The following is a 19,676-nucleotide window of genomic DNA, read 5'->3' on the forward strand; positions in this document are numbered from 1 at the left end:
AAGTCTCTAGGCTTGAACTTCTCCACATACTGTTTCATACTGTTCCTTCCGGAAGAGCTTCGGAGCTCTCTGATTTTATGGACTGCCTCTTTGCCTAGGCAAAATCTCTGAGCTAATTCTACGGGGCAGGGGTGGTGGCCTCTGGTCTTCTCTGCTTGTCTCTCCCAGCATAGAAACTCCTCCCTGCAAGTGAACCAGAGCAAAGGTGATCAGGCCAGGTGTGCTGACTGTGTACTGGGCATTAAGTGCCAAGTGCTGGGTGTTCATGAATGCGTAAAACATGTCCTTTCCCCACTTGCTGCAGCTCAAAAAGAATAACCAGCTACACATCGTGAATGTGGCTTTTATTTTAGGAAATTAGACCTAAAAATTGATGTGATATCTCCTCATTCTAGGATTCTCAAACTGACTTCCAATCTTAAGACATATTCCATTATATCCTGTATATAATGGACATTTTTTTTAAACGACAAATGGTCTCTAAGATCTCTTTCCACAAAAAAAGCTGAAGCTTCTGGTTGAACCCTCCCAGCTATTAGCACACACCAAAAATTCCTTTTATGGTTGTCGAGTCACTGCCTTGAACAAAGTACTTTCTGTTTCATATTACTTTAAATTCACTTCGGAAGTGGCTTAACTTCCAATTATTTGGTCACTAAAGAAAATCCAGGAAGTTCCACAACAGTGGAGCGGTAGCGAGAGACAGAGGAGTAATAGAAATCACTCCACCTGAACTGACGAGAAAAAGAACAGGTAAGAACTCTTACTACTGCTCCTCTTTCTTTGAGGAGCTCTCTCTGCAGCTCTGAAGGGCCTCTGCTCAGGAACATGGGCCTATCAGGTTGGGACAGGGATGGGAAAGGATTTATAAGGGTCAATGAGTTTTCTTAAAAATACCGGAACCAAGTTAGGCTACGGCTGAGCCTGAAGTGGCACACGGGTCAGAAGAAATCCTGATGTTATCGGGGTAGCATGTCCCTAAGTGCCACTACTGCACTTGTGTTGAATTAGGCACTGTCAGACAGGGGATAAACTGAGAGTTTGAAATGCACCAGGACTGCTTTTCTCTCTGTTGACACTGTCTGTGTTGACTAGGGACGCAATTAAACTTCCATTGTCATTGAGGAGGCTTGTTCTGTCCTGCTCCTACTGCAGCTAAGAAACTGAAGGGCTACAAATGGGTTCTTTTCATGAAAAGGAAAGAACAGTGAATGAGATACAGGGTAAGCAGCCCCCTGACACCTTTGAAGACAAAGAAAGAACAAACTGAAACCCAGAAGGAAAGATGAAGATTCGGCAAAGCAGCATATCTTTTAATCATATATTTGAACTTTGTTTCGGAGTGGATTTCTTCCTTCAGAAATAGTCCAGATTTACTAATTTAATGCCCACTCTCCCCCTCCCCTGTGCAAGTAGAGATCCTTCTCACTGCTTTACTAGAGGGCTTTTCTCTAAAGAATCTCTTGTAGAGTCTCAGTAAGGGGAACGTCTTTATTTATCTTGACCTCTCCATGCCCTCAGACAACCTTAATCCACTTTCTGGAAACTCCTTCCCTGAATGCCTTGGCAAGGCACTAGCCTCATTTATCCAGACCTTACCCTCCTCCTCCTCCCCACTCCCTCTACTCTTCCTCTTCCTATTTCTCCCTCTCCTTCCCTAACAAATGGAAAAACAGGACACAACAGAAAACCTAAACGTGTATGGCTGCAAATAGAGAAGGTTACTTTAAACAACTTCCATCCAGCTCTCTGGATCTGCCTCCTGATCTTTAATCCTTATTGCATAGTCTTTACTGGAAACATTCAGTATTCACCATTGTGCACTCCTACCACACTGAGTTAGAGGCTAATTTACAGTGAAGGTAATGAAGCTCACGTTTCAGGGCCCCTCTCTTGCATATGCCCCCTCCAAGCTCTTGGAAGGGCCCCTAGTGCTGTGTTTCACATGGTCACATAATTTTAGAAAATTTTCAAAAGTAGGTTATATTGGTTCCACTTCCAGAATGGCCACGTGAGGGGTTTTGTGAGTCTTCATTCCCATGATATAAGCATAACTATTAACATTTAGAGGTACAGAAAGAAACACATTTTAAAATATTTAAAAATTGTGCTAAGGGCATTCATTAATGAAACATTTATTCATTAATTCAATGTAAGAATTAATGAGTAAACAATCAATACTGAATTTATTACATATAGCCAGGATGCAAATAAATTCCGTAAATCCTATTCTATCTTCCATTTATTGTCTAGTGTAAATTTTTAAATAAGAATCCAAAAGGAAAGTTTTTCACAATAAATTAAATGAAAGATTTGGGTCATGAGAATAGTTGAATGTTGATAAGTCATTGTCATACCAACATTTTTTTAATGAACTACATTGATAATACTTCCATAACTTTCTCAAATTATAGAAATTTCCCCTCATTTATCTTGCTGATTGATGCACACAAAAATTTCAGCCATGCTGAGAAATCGTATGACTCCACCTGCAGTTGCAAAAGACTGGAAATTCTCCTAAGCAAAGTAACTCAGGAACAGAAAAATAAATGCTGCATGTTCTCACTTATAAATGGGAGCTAAACTATGGCTACACGAGGACACACAGAGTTGATATAATGGACACTGGAGACTCTAAAGGGGGGAAGGTTGGAGAGGATGAAGAATGAAAAATTACCTAACAGGTACAATGTACACTATTCAGGTGGCAAGTACACTAAAATCCCAGACTTCACCACTGTATGATATATACATGTAATGGAATTCAACTTTTACCCCGAATATATTTTTAAAAAAAAGAAGACCGGAAATTCTCATTCAGTCCACCACTTCCCTTGCAGACAAGGGAACACTTGGACATGGCCTCAGAGATCCACATGCCAGGCCCAGTGTGCCTCATTGAGAACACCAAAGGGCAACTGATGGTTAATCCAGAAGCCTTGAAGATCCTGTCTGCCCTTACCCAGCCTATGGTGGTGGTGGCTATTGTGGGCCTCTACCGCACAGGCAAGTCCTACCTGATGAACAAGCTGGCTGGGCAGAAAAAGGGTGAGTACCACCAGCAGAGCTCTGCCAAATCCCTTCTGTCCACCCCCACGGTCAGCATTCAGTTTGGGGATGTGAGGAGGCAAAGTTAGAGGTGGGGATGAATACTGAAAGCTTTCTATCCATCAATGGACTCTTATCTTCACTCTGTTCTAGAGAATAAGAGTCAGCTCACTAACTCTTCCCACTATCCCTTAGTTTCCCCTTTTAAAAGAATAAATTATTCTTTCCATAGGAGTAAAAAAATAATTAGTATGCATAATAAACTACAAATCATTTATTATTAATAAAATGTTCACATGGTAACAGCAAGTTTACATTGATCTTTAAGGTTAAAAAAATTTCAGTTTGTATAGTATATTATTTTTATATTGTTGCAAAATATACATAACATAAAAATTTACCCTTGGAACTATTTTTAAGTGTAGAGTTCTGTGGTATTAATTAAATTCATGTTGTTTTGCAACCATCGCCACCGTCCATCTCCAGAACTTCTTCATCTTCCCCAACAGAAATTCTGTAAACAAAAGCTCCATATTCACCCATCTCCCCTCCCCATCAGTCTATATTCTGTCTGTATGACTTTGGCTACTATAGGAACCTATATAAGTGGAATCATGACAATATTTGTCCTTTTGTGACTGGCTTGTTTCAGTTTATATAATGTCTTCAAGGTTCATCAATGTAGCATGTGTCAAAATCTCTTCCTTGATAAGGCTGAATAATTGTACGTGTATACCAATATGTTTATCAATTCATCTGTCAGTGGACAGTTGGATTGCTTTCACCTTTTTGCCATTATAAATAATGCTGATATGAACATGGGTGTACAAATATCTGTTCGAGTCGCTGCTTTCAATTCTTTTGGGTATATACCCAGAAGTGACATTGCTGGCTCATTCAGTCATTCCGTGCTTAATTTTTTAAGGAATTGCCCTGCCACTTTCCACACTGCACGATTTACATTCCCAACAGAAATGCTCAAGGCTTCTAATTTCTCCACATGCTCACCAACATTTGATATTTTCTATTTTTTTTGATAGTGGCCATCCTAATGGATGTGATGTAGTATCTCCTGAGGGTTTTGATTTGCATTTCCCTAATGACTAGTGATATTGAGCATCTTTTCATGTGCTTCTTGGCCATTTGTACATCTTCTTTGGAGAAATGTTTATTCAAGTCCTTTCTTCCTTTTTTAAACTGTTTGTTTGTTTATTTGTGTTGCTTTGTAGGAATTGTTTATATTTTCTAGATATCAATTCCTTACCAGATACATGGATAGCAAAGAGTTTCTCCTATTCCATATATTATCTTTTTTACTCTATTGATAGTGTCCTTTGACACACAAACATTTTCAATTTTGATGAAGTCCAACTTATCTATTTTTTCTTTAATTGGCTATCCTTTTGGGTCATATTAAACAAACCATTGCCAAATCCAACATCATGAAGTTTTTCCCCTGTGTTTTCTTCTACAAGTTTTCTAGTTTTAGCTCTGATGTTTAGTCCTCTGATCCACTTTGAGTTAATTTTTGTATGGTATAAGGTAACGATCCAACTCCTTTTTTTTTTCTTTCATGTGGATACCCAGTTTTCCCAATGGTATTTGTTGAAAAGACTCTCCTTTCTTCATGGAATTATCATGACACCCATATTGAAAATTTGACTATATATGTGAGAGTTTATTTATGGGCTCTCTATTGTATTCCATTGGTCTATATGTCAGTCTTTATGCCAGTCTTTATGTCTTTTGAATGCCATGGTTTTGTAATATGTTTGAAAATTCAGACAGTGTGAGACTCCAACTTTGTTCTTACTTTTTAAGATTATTTTGGCTATTTGGGGAATTTCCTGAAGTTTCATATAAAAAGCAGGATGGATTTTTCTATGAATATTTATATAAAAGAAGTCATTGGAATTTTTATAAGGATTACATTGAATCTTTATATCACTTTGGGCAGTAGTGACATGTTAAGAATATTGTCTTCCAAACCGTAAACACTGGGTATCTTTCTACATATTTATGTCTTCTTTAATTTCTTCAAAAATGTTTTTACTATACAAGTCTTTCACCTCCTTGGTTAAGTTTATTCCTCAGTAGTTTGTTATTTTAATGCTAGGGTAAATAGAATTTTTTTCATAATTTCCTTTTCAGATTGTTCATTGCTAGTGTATAGCAATGCAACTGATTTCTGCAGCTTGATTTTGTATGCTGCAACTTTGCTGAATTCTTTTATTAGTTCAATAGATTTTTTGTGGAATATTTAAAGTTTTCTGCATGTAATATCATGTCATATGTGAACAGAGATAATTTTACTTTTTTGTTTCCAATTTGGGTGCCTTCTATTTCCTTTTCTTGCCTAATTACTCTGGATAGGACTTCCAATAGTTTGTGGAACAGAAGTGGTAAAAGTGGGCATCATTTTCTTATTTCTGATAAGCAAAAGCTTTCAGTCTTCATCACTGAGTATGAAGTAGGCTGTGGGTTTTTTACATATGGCCTTTATTATGTCAAGATATTTTCCTTGTGTTTCTAGTTTATTGGATGTTTTTATTATGAAAGGGTCCTGAATTTTTTCATGCATTGAATATTCAAACTTTCCTATTTCTCTGATTATAAGATCAGTACTGACTGTGGTTTCAGTTATCTCTCTTAACCTTACTCATGCTACCTTTTACATCAATTTCCAGAATTGCCTGCTGTTTAATCTCCCTCCCCTCTTACTCCCTCTCTCCTTCACAGGTTTCTCTCTGGGCTCCACGGTGCAGTCTCACACCAAAGGAATCTGGATGTGGTGTGTGCCTCACCCCAAGAAGCCAGAACATACCTTAGTTCTGCTAGACACGGAAGGCCTGGGAGATGTAGAGAAGGTAAGGGTCGAGGATTTAGTTTTTGAATAAGCCCCTCATCTATGAATATTTTATGTACTTTTTAGTTTTTTTCTTAAATAAGAACTTGCTCTAAACCATTATATGTCTTCTCATTTCTGTTCACATGTCATGAGGCCAAGTTTAGCAACCAGAGGTAAAAACAATTTTCACAAGACAGAATCCTAGCAGAAGAGCATGGTGGTAAATAGACAATATTCTATTAACAACAGACTATAGGCCGGGCGCGGTGACTCACGCCTGTAATCCTAGCTCTCTGGGAGGCCGAGGCGGGCGGATTGTTTGAGCTCAGGAGTTCGAAACTAGCCTGAGCAAGAGCGAGACCCCGTCTCTATTAAAAATAGAAAGAAATTAATTGGACAACTAAAAATATATAGAAAAAATTAGCCGGGCATGGTGGCGCATGCCTGTAGTCCCAGCTACTCAGGAGGCTGAGGCAGGAGGATCACTTGAGCCCAGGAGTTTGAGGTTGCTGTGAGCTAGGATGACGCCACGGCACTCACTCTAGCCCAGGCAACACAGTGAGACTCTGTCTCAAAAAAAAAAAAAAAAAAACAAACAGACTATAAGTTATGCAAGTTAACACAGTTGCATGAAAGTAGCACAATAAACACAATGTCATGAGTCTTATCCTGCAGAGAATTTATTTAAGGATGTGGGTACCGAACCCTCTAACTTTGTGTTTAAATTTAAACTTTGCCACTAATTTAATGGCCTCAAAAATTATTTGACTTTTTTTAACTTCAGCTTTATAATCTGTAAAATGGATGTAATAGATCTAGATTTGCCTCATGCTATTGTTTTGAATATCTGACAAGATAAATAATGTCAGCACCAGGTGCATAATAATTGTGCAATAAAATAGCTACAAGTGTTATTAATCTTATATAAGTCAATGTTGGTATTAAAAAAGAAGAGAATTTTTTAAATTTTAATTGTATTTATAGCTTCAGAATGCCAGTCAACCTTGGCCGTTTATTTTGCAACGATTATTACCTGCCAGTGATCATAAGAAGACCTAGTGAAATCAGTTTAAACCAAAAATACTAATCAAAAAACTACCCAAAGTCCAAGAACTACGGACAATCATTTTTGTTTGTAATTGAATTCCTTTTATTAATCATGCATCAAAAAAAAAAAAAACTCTAATGTATGAACATACTTTTACTACTGATCATCTGGAAAGTATCATGAGAACGAAATATGCTCCTGACCCAACTGTGTTCTGCTTTCCAGGGTGACAACCAGAATGACTCCTGGATCTTTGCCCTGGCCATCCTCCTGAGCAGCATCTTCGTGTACAACAGCATGGGAACCATCAACCAGCAGGTCATGGACCAACTGCAGTATCCTTTTGTGGTCCTGAATAGTACAAAAGTCAAAAGGGGAGACCTGTGTTAATAAACCAGCTGCCTGACTATGAGTCTTGGGGAATTTAGCTCAAAAGAGAAAACATAAAAACAATTCAAGTACAGGGGAAAGATCCCATGTATCTACTTTAGAATAGACAGGTTAAGAGCAAAGGCAAAATGAGGGTTTGGGAATATGTGGACCTCATACAGGACGGTGGTACTCTTCATTTTGCCACTTTTCCTTAGGTAACTACTCAGTTTCGTGACAGAGCTGACAGATCAAATCAGAGCAAAATCCTCACCTGATGAGAATGAGGTTGAGGATTCAGCTGAGTTTGTGAGCTTCTTCCCAGACTTTGTGTGGACTCTGAGAGATTTTACCCTGGACTTGGAAGCACATGGAAAAACTATCTCAGCAGATGAGTACCTGGAGCTTTCCCTGCAGCTAAAGCAAGGTAACAGGGACTTACCATTGATAAACAAGAATGACAAAACATGGGAAATTATCATTTTTGAGTTTACCATTCATAGTTTTCTTACATTTACAGTTGTCTATTTCTCCAGGTTGCTATTCCTGGAAATTAATGCTTCTTTAGTATCTGAATAAATAGCTTTGATTTTAAATTATATTCTCCCTTATTCTAGAACAAGTTTTCACCTTTTCCTATGCTATAATTAGGTTAATTTTATCTCCGTGCTTAGGGTTTGTGATTCTGTATTTAGTCATAGAATATGGATTACAATGGATATTTATGTGAAGAAAATAGATTAAAGCATGAACAGTATACTAGTCTAAGTGTTGGCAAACTACAGCCCAGAGATAAATGATGGCCAATCCAGCCTGCCAGCTGTCTTTGTAAACGATGTTTTATTAGAATAATGCTGTGCCCATTCATTTACATGTTGTCTATGGCTGTTTTCATGCTACAATAACAGAGCTGAGTCCTTGGAGAAGAGACCACCTGGCCTACAAAGCCTAAAACATTTACTATTTGGCCCTTTACAGAAAAAGTGTGCAAATCCTTATATGAGGCAAATCTCTTTTTTATGTTCTTCCAGGTACCGGTCAAAAAGTTAAAAATTTTAATTTGCCCCGTCTCTGTATCCGGAAGTTCTTCCCAAAGAAGAAATGCTTTATCTTCGGTCAGCCTACATACCGGAAGAAGCTATCCCAGCTCGAGACACTACATGATAATGAGCTAGACCCCGAATTTGTGCAACAAGTTGAAGTCTTCTGTTCCTACATCTTTAGCCATTCCAAAGTTAAAACACTTTCAGGAGGCATCAAGGTCAATGGACCTCGTGAGTTCCCTTCACAGTCCTTTCACTCCTTGCTAAGATTATGGGAGCATGGAATAATACCTACCTACTTTCAGCTTTGAAAAATGCAAATTTACTATTATTGTTGTTTTAAATTCCAAGTGGCACCAACATTTCTAATAGATTTTGTTAGTCAAATTTCTTGGTGGGAAAAGAGCAAAGGCCAAAGGAAAAAGTTCTATCACTTAAAATTGCCTGCACTGTCCTATATGGTAGCTCCTAGACAAATGTGGCTATTTAAACTTAAATGTACATTAATTAAAATGAAGAAAATTAAAAAGTAATACTACATGGCTGTATTTCAAGGGCCCGTGTCTACATGTGGCTAGTGGTTACTGTAGTTGACAGCACATAGAGAACATTTCCATCACTACAGAAAGGTTTCTTGGACAATGCTGTGCTAGAATAAGCCAAATGGAGGACTCTTTTTGATGGGGATAGTGTCAATTATTCCATAAATATTGATCAAATGCTTACTATGGACAGGCTGATGATATACATACATAATGAATAGATAGCGTTTCTGTCCCAGTGATCCTTAGTGTTAAATTGAATGCAAACATTCAATAAACATGGGCCTATGTAATCTAGAACAAGAACTCACAACCTTTGGTGTGCATACATACCATCTGAGATCTTCCCAAAGAGAAGGGTCTAATTCAGTAGATCTGAAACAGGGGCTGAGAATTTGCATTTCTATCAAGCTTCCAGGTGATTCTGAGAACATAGATGCTGTGAGGCAAAGAGGTGGTAATTCACATGCTCAGAATTACACATAATAGAGATTTTTCTTCACTCTCCCTGCAACCAATATCATCATTTGTTCTCTATTTGTAGGTCTAGAGAACCTGGTGCTGACCTATGTCAATGCCCTCAACAGTGGGGATCTGCCTTGCTTGGAGAACGCAGTCCTGGCCTTGGCCCAGATAGAGAACTCAGCTGCAGTGCAAAAGGCCATTGCCCACTATGACCAGCAGATGGGCCAGAAGGTGCAGCTGCCCACAGAAACCCTCCAGGAACTGCTGGTCTTGCACAGGGCCAGTGAAAGAGAGGCCACTGAAATCTTCATCAGGAGTTCCTTCAAAGATGTAGATCATCTATTTCAAAAGGAATTAGCGGTGATTTTTCTCTCAATTTATCTGGATTAGTGTCTTGGAAGGCAAAGTACTACCAGGAAGTGAAATAAGAATTTATTTTCGTGGAAGCAATTCTTACTAGCTTTTCAAATGGTGACAACTGCATATCTGTAATCATAATAATCAGAAGGACCAATTTTATTATTAGACTCAAAGTTTTAAAACATTTTTCTTTTCTCAATAAAAAAAGTCTTCCTTTTAATTAAATGCATATAAGTGACAACCAGAGCTTCTAATCAAATTACATGCCCACTGTTATCAGACTGACCAAACATTCTAGCCAAAAGCAAATAAAAATTTAGTCCAAGCTATGTGAGGCTTATTTGAACCACATTTATTCCATATGCAATCATTTGCCCAATCTGAAAAAGCAGAGATTTACTTCTAAAGGTTTCCATGAAGCCATCAGTCTACAGTGTGAACTTCACCTCCAAGGAGAGGGGACCTCAGTAGAAAGGTGAAGTCTGGAGGAAGAACATGGTCTTCCTAAGATGCTGTCAGTTTTTCTAGAGGGCATGGAATTTTCTTCTCCTTTCTTTTTTTGAGAAGCCTTTCCAGAAATTCTGAGATCAAGCTAACGTCCTTTTCCTGTTACTCTTTTTACCTACTATTTTTACACTAAAGGCCCAGCTAGAACAAAGGCAGGATGACTTTTACAAACAGAATCTGAAAGCATCATCAGATCGTTGTACAGCTTTACTTCAGGATATTTTCAGTCCTCTAGAAGAAGAAGTGAAGGAGGGTATTTACTCTACACCAGGGGGCTATCGTCTCTTTATACAGAAGATACAACACCTGAAGAAAAAGTACCTTCAGGAACCGAGGAAGGGGATACAGGTAACCACAATTTATCTGTTGACTATGGGAAACTGCTGACGTGCCTCCTTGGGACACCAACGTGACCAAGCGTAATTGCACACGGATGTGCGTTACCATCTGCATAGCATTCACACTTTCATTCAATAACATGTACGGGGAGCCTGTTATACCAGATATTTCCAGGTGCTCATCAGAGAGAGTGCAGCCAATTAATAATTGAGTTATAAATTGAATTACCAGATCAACCACCAAGTTGTTGTCATCCACTATTATGGCTGCGTTTTTTGTGTTGCAAGAGACAGAAACCCAATGATGGATGGCTTCTTAAAGAAAAACGGTAATTCATCAGTTTAGGCTTCAAATTGGCTTTAAGGACAGCTGGATCAAAGAATTTACACAATATCATCCTCTCTTCCTCTGTCCATTGCTCCCCCTTATCCCTGTGCTTGCCTCCCTTTTCTCTTCCAGCTCCATCTCTCTGATCTGCTTTCTGAATGATGGCTTCATTCTCCAGCAAGCTCAGCCCATGTGGAACCATTGCACCAATAGCTTCAAACATAGAGCCCTCAATGTCACAGGACACAGAATCCCTTTTTTCTCATTATCTATATCGCCCTTCTAAAAAGGACTCCACTTAGTGGGATGCTTTGGCTGGCCTGTCTGGAGCATGTGCCTGTCCCTGTGACAGGGAATCTTGACCACCAGGCCCAGGAGGAGCAATTCCTAGAGGAAAAGATGGTGGGCACACAAACAGTAACAAATGAGTAGAGCCATTTACTGGTGCTACTCTGTGTTCTCTGGGTTTTAAGGCTGAAGAGATGCTGCAGACGTACTTGAGGTCCAAGGAGTCTGTGACTGATGCAATTCTACAGACAGACCAGATTCTCACAGCAAGGGAAAAGGAGATTGAAGGTGAGGAGTGAATCAAGAGATTCGATGGTCTCAAAAGCTCTGGAAAGCTTCAATAATTTGAGTAAACCTGGAACCCTTGAATTAGATCAAAAAGATCAAAGACGCGTCATACTTGCAGAAGCGGTATCTGAGCAGGACTTATGCGCTTAGCAGCAACATTAATAGGTAAGTGTACAGGGAAGAATAAGGCAACATGACAACCCCACACAAGTTTTTCTTCCTCCTTTTCCTCCACAGTGGAACACGTGAAGGCTGAATCTGCACAGGCTGCAGCAAAAATGTTGGAGGAAATGCAAAAGAAGAATGAGCAGATGATGGAACAGAAAGAGAAGAGCTATCAGGAACATGTGAGACAATTGACAGAGAAGATGGAGAGAGACAGGGCCCAGCTGTTGGAAAAGCAAGAGAGGACCCTCGCTCTTAAACTTGAGGTATCCAATGGCATCACTTTGAGGTTGCTGTTTTTCTGTTTGCTCTCCTTTCTCCCTGATCACAAACTCAGTATGGCAGGGAGAACATAACCTCAGGGAAGGACCTTACTTGCTTATTTGTAGTTTTCAGTTCCTGACTGTCTGGCCTGGTCTGTCCTGGCTGCTGCCTATTTCTAGTTACTGAAAGTTTTTTATTTGCATTTTTATCACGTTCAGTCCTTTATCAGTATATCCTTCAATTAATGGCAGCTATTACCTGCTAGGCATCATAAAAATATCTGTATCTCTTGCTTAATACCATATAAAGCAAGAACTATGTCCCTATTACTTAGGAGAAGAAAAACAGTTTCCAAAAAGACTAAATAACTTTTGTAGGGTCACACATCCAGTAAATTTTCTTCATCACTTAGAATTCGCAATGATTTTTTCTGTTACACCTGGTATGACTTTAGCTCTAAGAGAACTTTTATGAGCAGAAGGACTCCTCCTTTTATGAGCAGAAGTCCTGTTTTCTATGCCCTGCTCCCAGTTTGTGTTGAGTTGGGAGTTATGTGCAGAAATTTATTATGGTCAGTCTGGGACTCTGATTTCCTTCCCTACCTTCTGCCACCCCTGCCACCAAGTTGAGAAGGCTTAGATCAAATTTTCTGATCTAAGACTGAGACATCTCATCAGATTTTGAGAATATTTATTTTTGTGTCATGTGTATTTACATAATAGTATTTGTGTAGGTGAGTATATAAAAGAGTCTATAATGCATAGATAAAATTAGAAACCAAACATATGATTAAGATTGCCCACAAAGGTTGTGTACAATTAATGAGGGAAAAATCAAGACTGGTAATTTAGGTTCATAGATGTATCAGGACATATAAGCTGAAGCTCTTTCTTAGATAAAGGAGACCCAGGAGAAGTAATCACAGAACTCAAATGCCCAAAAAAGTACAATGAAAATTAAGGGTAGAGAAAATCTCAAGAAGAAATTAAATACTAAAAAATCAATGAATGTGGAAACTAGATAGCATATAGAGACTTACTTAATGCTACACTTTATTCAGCTTCCATTTGTGCCTTTTTAGGAACAGGCCCGACTGCTACGGGATGGATTCTGAGATGACAGCAAAAACTTCAAGATGAGATAGAGAATCTCCAAAGTAATATGAACAAACCAAGAAAGAGATGCACCATAAGCTAAAGACATAAAGAATAGAGCTTTCCTGTCACTCTTACCCAAGGCATAACTGAAACAATTTTAGAATTTAAAACAAGTGTTACTGCAGTTGATAATCATTAGGTCTTGCATTGTAACACCAGAGGTTTGCAAAGACAGGCAGTACAATAATTGAAATCATGTTCATATTCTAAAACAATTGTCAATTGTGTAACAAGGATGCATTTCACCTCTGTAGTAGCACAGGAGGGATCGTGAGCTGGTACCGCTCAGGAGAAGTATATTCTTCCAGATAATCTACAGTAGACAAATGGGTACTGATCCGAGTCTTAGGTAAAAGTCTTGGGGCATAGTTGAGTACCAGTTTGGCCAAGTACACAATGGGTCAGGGACAACTCTCTCAGCTTCTTAGTGAAGACAATGTACAGTTCTCCATATGTCAATGTCAGTCTATGAACAATAATGTGTTTTCAGGACTTTAGCAATGGATAATCGTCACTTATGGACTTTAAGCTAAAGCAAACCACTTTATAGTATATAAAGATCTAGAATCTATATATAATCTCCACAGACAGATGGAAGAAACCACTAGCATGAGTAGGAGTTGGGTCATAAACTTAAAAACTTTTGGGTCATAAACATAAAAACTTTTCCTTCTTGTTCAGTTCATCCAGATTATAAATTTAATGGGACACTTTAGATCTTTAAGCAATTGACACTGGATTAAACAGAGTAACATGGTGACAATTGTGCACTGTGTATTTATAGAAGGTATAATTTGCAAAGATGGACTTGAAATGATAGACTTGAAATGAAGATGGATAATGTGTTAGAAAACTGAACTAATTTAATTATTTGATTGTATATAATCCTAAAACTTAGGCTGATCTTTTCCTAATTCTTAACAGTCATACTTGAAATCCTGCTGATTATCCCCAAAGAGAATGTGGAATGTTTTTGACATTTTTTGATCAATAGAATAATGCTCTTATTACTTATTTTTTGTAGACTTTATCCTAATTGTCAAAAGTCCTAAGTAAGTGGTTGATGTTTCTTGTAGCAATTAAGAATTAATTTTGAGCTAGAAATAAAATGTGTTTCACTGGGCCTTTTATTTTTGATCTTTTTTTCTTTTTTCAGTTTTTCACCAAAAAATAAGCTTTTAATCTTGATAGCAATGGTTGGTTTACTTTTCTGTAAAATACCAGATACTAGGTATGCATGGCTTTGCAGATCATACAGTCTCTGTCTCTACTCAACTCTGCATAGTGCAAGTGTAGCCATAAATAATACATAAATACATGAGCATGGCTGTGTACCTGTAAAACTTTATTTTCAAAAAATGGCACCCATAAGCCATAATTTGCAGACTTTGGCTTATAGAAACATTGGTGAAGTTCTATATGCCTGCCTTACGTTACTTACCTTTATAAGAATACTATGAATCAGAGTGTATATATTAGAATCTTGAAGTAATTATATGGTGTTTCAAAATATTATATGATGAGAAAAAAGCAAGGAAGCAGTTAGTGCCATTAAATCCACATTAATAACCATGCCTCTTCCGATTGCTTTGGGGCCTTTTCTTATCTTGAACTCCCTCTGTCCAATCAGATAGCAAACGTCTCCTTTCACAGTTGAGCATGGTGCTGCCAAGCAATATTTCTTCACTCGAACTGAAACTTCACAGGGGACCGGGTGAGACAATAGCATATTAGATGGCATGTTTATGCAGATATGCTTTATATTTTCTTTTCCAAGCTGCATTGCCACAAAGGAGTAAGTAAAATACATTTTTGTTAGTTGAAGAAACTTCATAGTAGAAAAGAATAACTCTGCCATCAAAGCAAAATAATGATTTCTTTATTAACCATTTAAAAATAAGAAAATCAAAGCTCCCCAAAATTAAGTTCCTTCCTTCCCAGCTTCATAGCACCAATGTCCAGACCAGATTCTAAATCCTCTGACTTCTGGTTTAGTGCTTTTGTATAATATCTCCAGGAATGAAACAAATCAAAACTCTCTTCAGGGAGGCTAGTTGCTTTCACCAGTGGTCCTCAATCCTGCTGTGCATTAAAATCAACTTATTAAATATAAAGATTCCCTGGCCCCTACCCTTCCTCAGACTTTCTGACATAGTAGGTCAGAGAGTGTCATTGGGTGCAACGATCACAAGAAAATGGCAGTGCAAGGTTATACACTTTCAGTCTGTTGCAGCTACCACAGATGAAGACCTACATTTGCTGGCTCTTATGGTGTTCCTGCATCAAAAATCTTCTTAGTTTAGAGAAGTGTATCTTCTCTTGTTTAAGTGATGAGTTGCTACTTTTCCTTCTCTGAGTTTAGTGAAAGGAAATATAAGCTCCCCTGATCTAGAGGGAGGGAACACACTAAGCACTGAGATCCTGACAAAAGAACAGAAATCCCTCAGCGAAACTGTCTTATCTGTCTTACAAATTTCCAGGCTCAAGAATCAACTGAGCCAAAGAAAGTGCATCTACCAAAAAATTAAAACACACATAGAGACTTAAGAAAACCTTTTAATCTTTGGTACAGCAAATAGGCAAACTAAAAATCAACATTCTGAAACTCTATATGCATAATTTCGACAATTCAAATGAATGGACTAATTTTTCAAAAAGTACAGACTACTAAAACTCACCCACAATAAAGTAGATAACCTAAATTGTCATATAACTTCTAAAGAAATTGAGTTTTCAGTAAAAAAAACAAAAAAAATCTGAAAAGCAATTCTCCAGATCCAGATGGCTCCTCCTGACTGTCAAATTTTACTAAGCATTTAAAAAAGAAAGAATGATAATTCTACACAATTTCTTTCAGAAAATACAAGAGAAGGGAACATCTCCCAATTCATTCTGTGAGCATAGCATTATCCTGATACCCAAATCAGAAAAACACAGTACAGAAAAAGAAAACTACAGGCCAATAGCCCTCACGAACATATATGCAAAAATCCCCAATAGAGTATTAGCAAATCAAATCCAGCAACGTACAAAAATAATGCACCTCAGTCAAGTGGGATTTATCCTGGGAATGCCAGGCAGTTCAAGAAATCAATTAATGTAATTCACCACACTAAAAGTCTACAAAAGAAAAAACACACAATTATATAGATACCAAAAAAGCTTTACAAAATATGACATCCATTCATAAGAAAATTCAGCAAACTAGCAGTAGAAATCAACTTCTTCAAAGTGTTAAAAGGCATCTACAAAAAAACCTACAGCTAACGCCATACTTGATGAAAGACTGAATGGTTTGCCCCTCAGATCCAGGAACAACGCAAGAATGTTCGTTGTCACCACCCCTATTCAACGTTATACTGGCAAGAAGAGGACATAAAAGCCATACAGAACAGAAAGGACAAAAAAAAAAAACCGTGCTTATTTGCAGACAGCATGAATTGCCAATGTATAAAATCCCAGGAAATCTAAAATAAAATTCTTAGAACTAGTAAGTGAGTTTAAAAAGATTAAAAGATACAGGTCAAGACAAAAACATCAATCTTTAACTGTTTCTATGTATAAGCAATGAACAACTGGAAACCAAAATTTAAAAAACAATATCATTTACAATAGCTTCAAAAAAAGATGAAATAGGTATAAATCTAACAGCATGCAGCAGATCTCCATGCTAAATGCCATTCTAAGACCAAGAGATTGTCAGGATAGATCGCAGTCCCTGAATCTCCTTAGATTCCATCACCCTAGTAGTTCTTATGATGTTCCTTCCATGCACAGGAGAAAAAAAGGTCCAAGATCCTCTTTCTAGAATTAACCCTAACAAAGGTTAACTTTCACATTTTCCCAGTTTTTATCATAGAGATTTCTTTTTACCCAACCTAACTCCAAAACAGTCCCCCAGGAGGTTAGGTGAAACTACATAGAACACAACAATTGCTTAGGCTAGAGGAATTTATTCATTCAAGATATTTGTTATCTACAAAGTACTCTACCAAGGACTGAGAAACATGATTGTAGTTTCTATCACAAAGAGCTAAAAGTAGCCTAGGCAACATAGCAAGATCTCATCTCTACAAAAAATTAAAAATTAAAAAATTTAGCCAAGTGCAGTAGTGTGTGCCTGTAGTTCCAGCTACTCAGGAGGCTGAGGCGGGAGGATTGCTTGGCTCAGGAGTTCAAGGTTTTCAAGGCTGCAATGAGCTATGCACTCCAGCTCGGGTGACAAAGCAACACTCTGTCTCTAAAAAAAAAAAAAAAAAAAGGAAGAAAAAAAGCTAAAAGTCTATGTTGAACACAGATATTAAACAGATAAAAATGTAAAGTTAAATACCCAGCAAATTGAGAGGATAGCATATATCTATGATTTAGGAAGCAGTTGGTTTAATCTTACACCAAGACAGTTCACACAGCCGCTTAGTATGTCTTAACCATCTTTCTCTTCATGAGTCAATTAGTACAAAAAAATAAATCCAAATTGGAAGGAGAAAGATCAGAGGACTGAGAAGCTATCACCTTGACCCAAACACAACTTTGTGTATCAGGTATTCAGCATCCCTACCCACCTCAATGAAGCTGGTCCGTCAAAGAAGTCAGGAAAGCAATGAGCTCCACCTAGTGGCCTGAATTTTTATTTTTCTTCACAATATTTTATCACTACCTTGTGTTACCTATGAATTTGTCCAAATGTATTGTCTGTCTCGCCTACTGGAATATAAGGGCCAATGGGCAGGGTCTTTGTCTTTTTTGTTTATCACAGCATCAACAGAGTCTAGAAGGGTCCCAGGCACATATTAAACACTCCACCCAATAAATAATTTTTAACAAATGAATAAACATTTTTTTTTTTTTTGAAACAGGGTCTCACTCTGTCACCCAGGCTACAGTGAAGTGGCATCATCATAGCTCACAGCAACCTCAAACTCCTGGGCTCAAATGATCCTCCTGCTTCAGCCTCCCAAGTAGCTGAGACTACAGGTGCATGCCACTACGCCCAGATAATTCTATTTTTTTGTAGAGATGGGGTCTCGCTCTTGCTCAAACTGGTCTGAAACTCCTGGCCTCAGGCAATTCTCCCACTTTGGCCTCCCAAAGTGCTAGGATGACAGGTGTGAGTCACCACATCTAGCCATATAAACATCTTATATGTACTGTTTATCACCCCAACTCCATTCCTGATGCTTCTCCCTGAATGTTTACCATTTAATTATTAAACATTGTGTTGAATATTTGAGGAGTTTGATAGTTACCTACACTTTTGTGCTATTTAGAATAGAACTTTCTCCCTCTACTCTCCACAAAGGATTTCATCATTATCCCTTCCTTAAGAACCTAGAGAACCTGATGTTGACTTATGTTCCTTACATTGCTCTAGGGATCTATCTGGCATGAAGCACGTAGCACTGACTTTGGACTAGTAGTGACGCCAAGAGGACATTGCACACTCTAACAAACTGAGGCAACAAAAGGGCAGTCCCCATAAAAACCCTCCAGGAGCTGAGAACCTACATATAGCCTGTGAGAGGCCTCTGAAAGCTAGAAGATGCATTATAAACATAGACCAGGAATTCCAGAGGCAACGTTGTACTGAGAAAGGAAACATGACACCTTCCTTGGACGAGCAATTTCTACCAGGTTCTAATGCAGTCATGCTCACCTGTGCATTGGCATTTTCTAACACTGTTAGTCAGAAGCTGCACAACTGGTCCATGTCTTGAAGGGCACAGAACTTACCAAAGTTTTCACCAAATACACTTGTTATTATTATATTTTTATTATTATAGTTTATATATGGATCTCATATTTTGAATAAATTTTTTCCTATCAGACTGATTTTTAAAGTCAAATTTATTTTCCCTTCTTAAAAATTGTTCAAAGATTGTAAAGACTGTCTCAGTGGTCCCCAACCTTTTGGCACCAGTCACCGGTTTTATGGAAGACAATTTTTCCACAGACTGGGGGTGGGGGATGGTTTCGGGATGATTCAAGCACATTACATTTATTGTGCACTTTATTTCTATTATTATTATGTTATAATATATAATGAAATAATTATACAACTCACCATAATGTAGAATCAGTGGGAACCTTGAGCTTGTTTTCCTTAAACTAAATGGTCCCATCTGGGGGTGATGGAAAAGAGTTGATTTATTATGATTTCTGTGCAGTCAAACCTCTCTGCTAATGATAATCTGTATTTGCAGCTTCTTCCCAGCACTAGCCTCACTGCCTCAGCTCCACCTCAGATCATCAGGCATTAGATTCTCATAAGTAGCCCGCAACCTAGATCCCTCGCATGTGCAGTTTACAGTAGAGTTTGGGCTCCTATGAGAATCTAATGTTGTTGCTGATCTGACAGGAGGCGGAGCTCAGGCGGTGATGTGAGCAATGGGGAGCGGCTGTAAATACAGATGAAGCTTCAGCTTGCTCACCTGCCACTCTCCTCCTGCTGTGCAGTATGGTTCCTAACAGGCCACAGACTGGTACTAGTTCATGGCCTGGGGGGTTGGGGACCGCAGGACTACCTGATTGGTTCAAAAAACAAATACTAGCAATTAAGTTGCTATCAATTCAGCCAAATGTGTATGTAGATAGAGAGAGAAAACAGAAAAACAGATACAT

General features: G+C 38.2%; 1 protein-coding gene across 3 annotated transcripts; it reads left to right on the top strand.

Moving 5' to 3' along the window:
* Nucleotides 1–668: 668 nt before the first annotated feature.
* LOC105823843 (interferon-induced guanylate-binding protein 1) lies at nt 669–14,153 on the top strand. 3 transcript variants are annotated; one of them, XM_012661104.1, is made up of 11 exons: nt 669–753; nt 2,841–3,048; nt 5,788–5,915; nt 7,170–7,279; nt 7,544–7,740; nt 8,345–8,587; nt 9,443–9,723; nt 10,366–10,578; nt 11,370–11,472; nt 11,710–11,903; nt 12,983–14,153. In XM_012661104.1, the coding sequence occupies exons 2-11, from the start codon at nt 2,859–2,861 to the stop codon at nt 13,013–13,015; spliced, it is 1,692 nt and encodes a 563-aa protein (XP_012516558.1). In that variant the 5' UTR covers nt 669–753; nt 2,841–2,858; the 3' UTR covers nt 13,016–14,153. The 3 variants fall into 3 exon arrangements, with proteins under 3 accessions (XP_012516558.1, XP_012516557.1, XP_012516559.1); XM_012661103.1 differs by lacking the exon at nt 669–753 and adding an exon at nt 2,621–2,684; XM_012661105.1 differs by lacking the exons at nt 669–753; nt 11,710–11,903; nt 12,983–14,153 and adding an exon at nt 2,621–2,684 and having other exon boundaries at nt 11,029–11,435.
* The last annotated feature ends 5,523 nt before the right edge of the window (nt 14,154–19,676 follow it).

The sequence above is a fragment of the Propithecus coquereli genome, unplaced genomic scaffold (genome assembly GCF_000956105.1).
Source record: "Propithecus coquereli isolate 6110/MARCELLA unplaced genomic scaffold, Pcoq_1.0 Scaffold7, whole genome shotgun sequence".
NCBI classification, from domain to species: Eukaryota; Metazoa; Chordata; class Mammalia; order Primates; family Indriidae; genus Propithecus; species Propithecus coquereli.

Bases quoted from the DNA above. Each gene is read 5' to 3' on its own strand.
- LOC105823843 (XM_012661104.1), top strand. From the start codon at position 2,859: ATGGCCTCAGAGATCCACATGCCAGGCCCAGTGTGCCTCATTGAGAAC. The intron at 7,280-7,543 runs GTATCCTTTTGT...GTAACTACTCAG, and splicing joins CAGGTCATGGACCAACTGCA to TTTCGTGACAGAGCTGACAG. The intron at 11,904-12,982 runs GTATCCAATGGC...GTGCCTTTTTAG, and splicing joins CCCTCGCTCTTAAACTTGAG to GAACAGGCCCGACTGCTACG.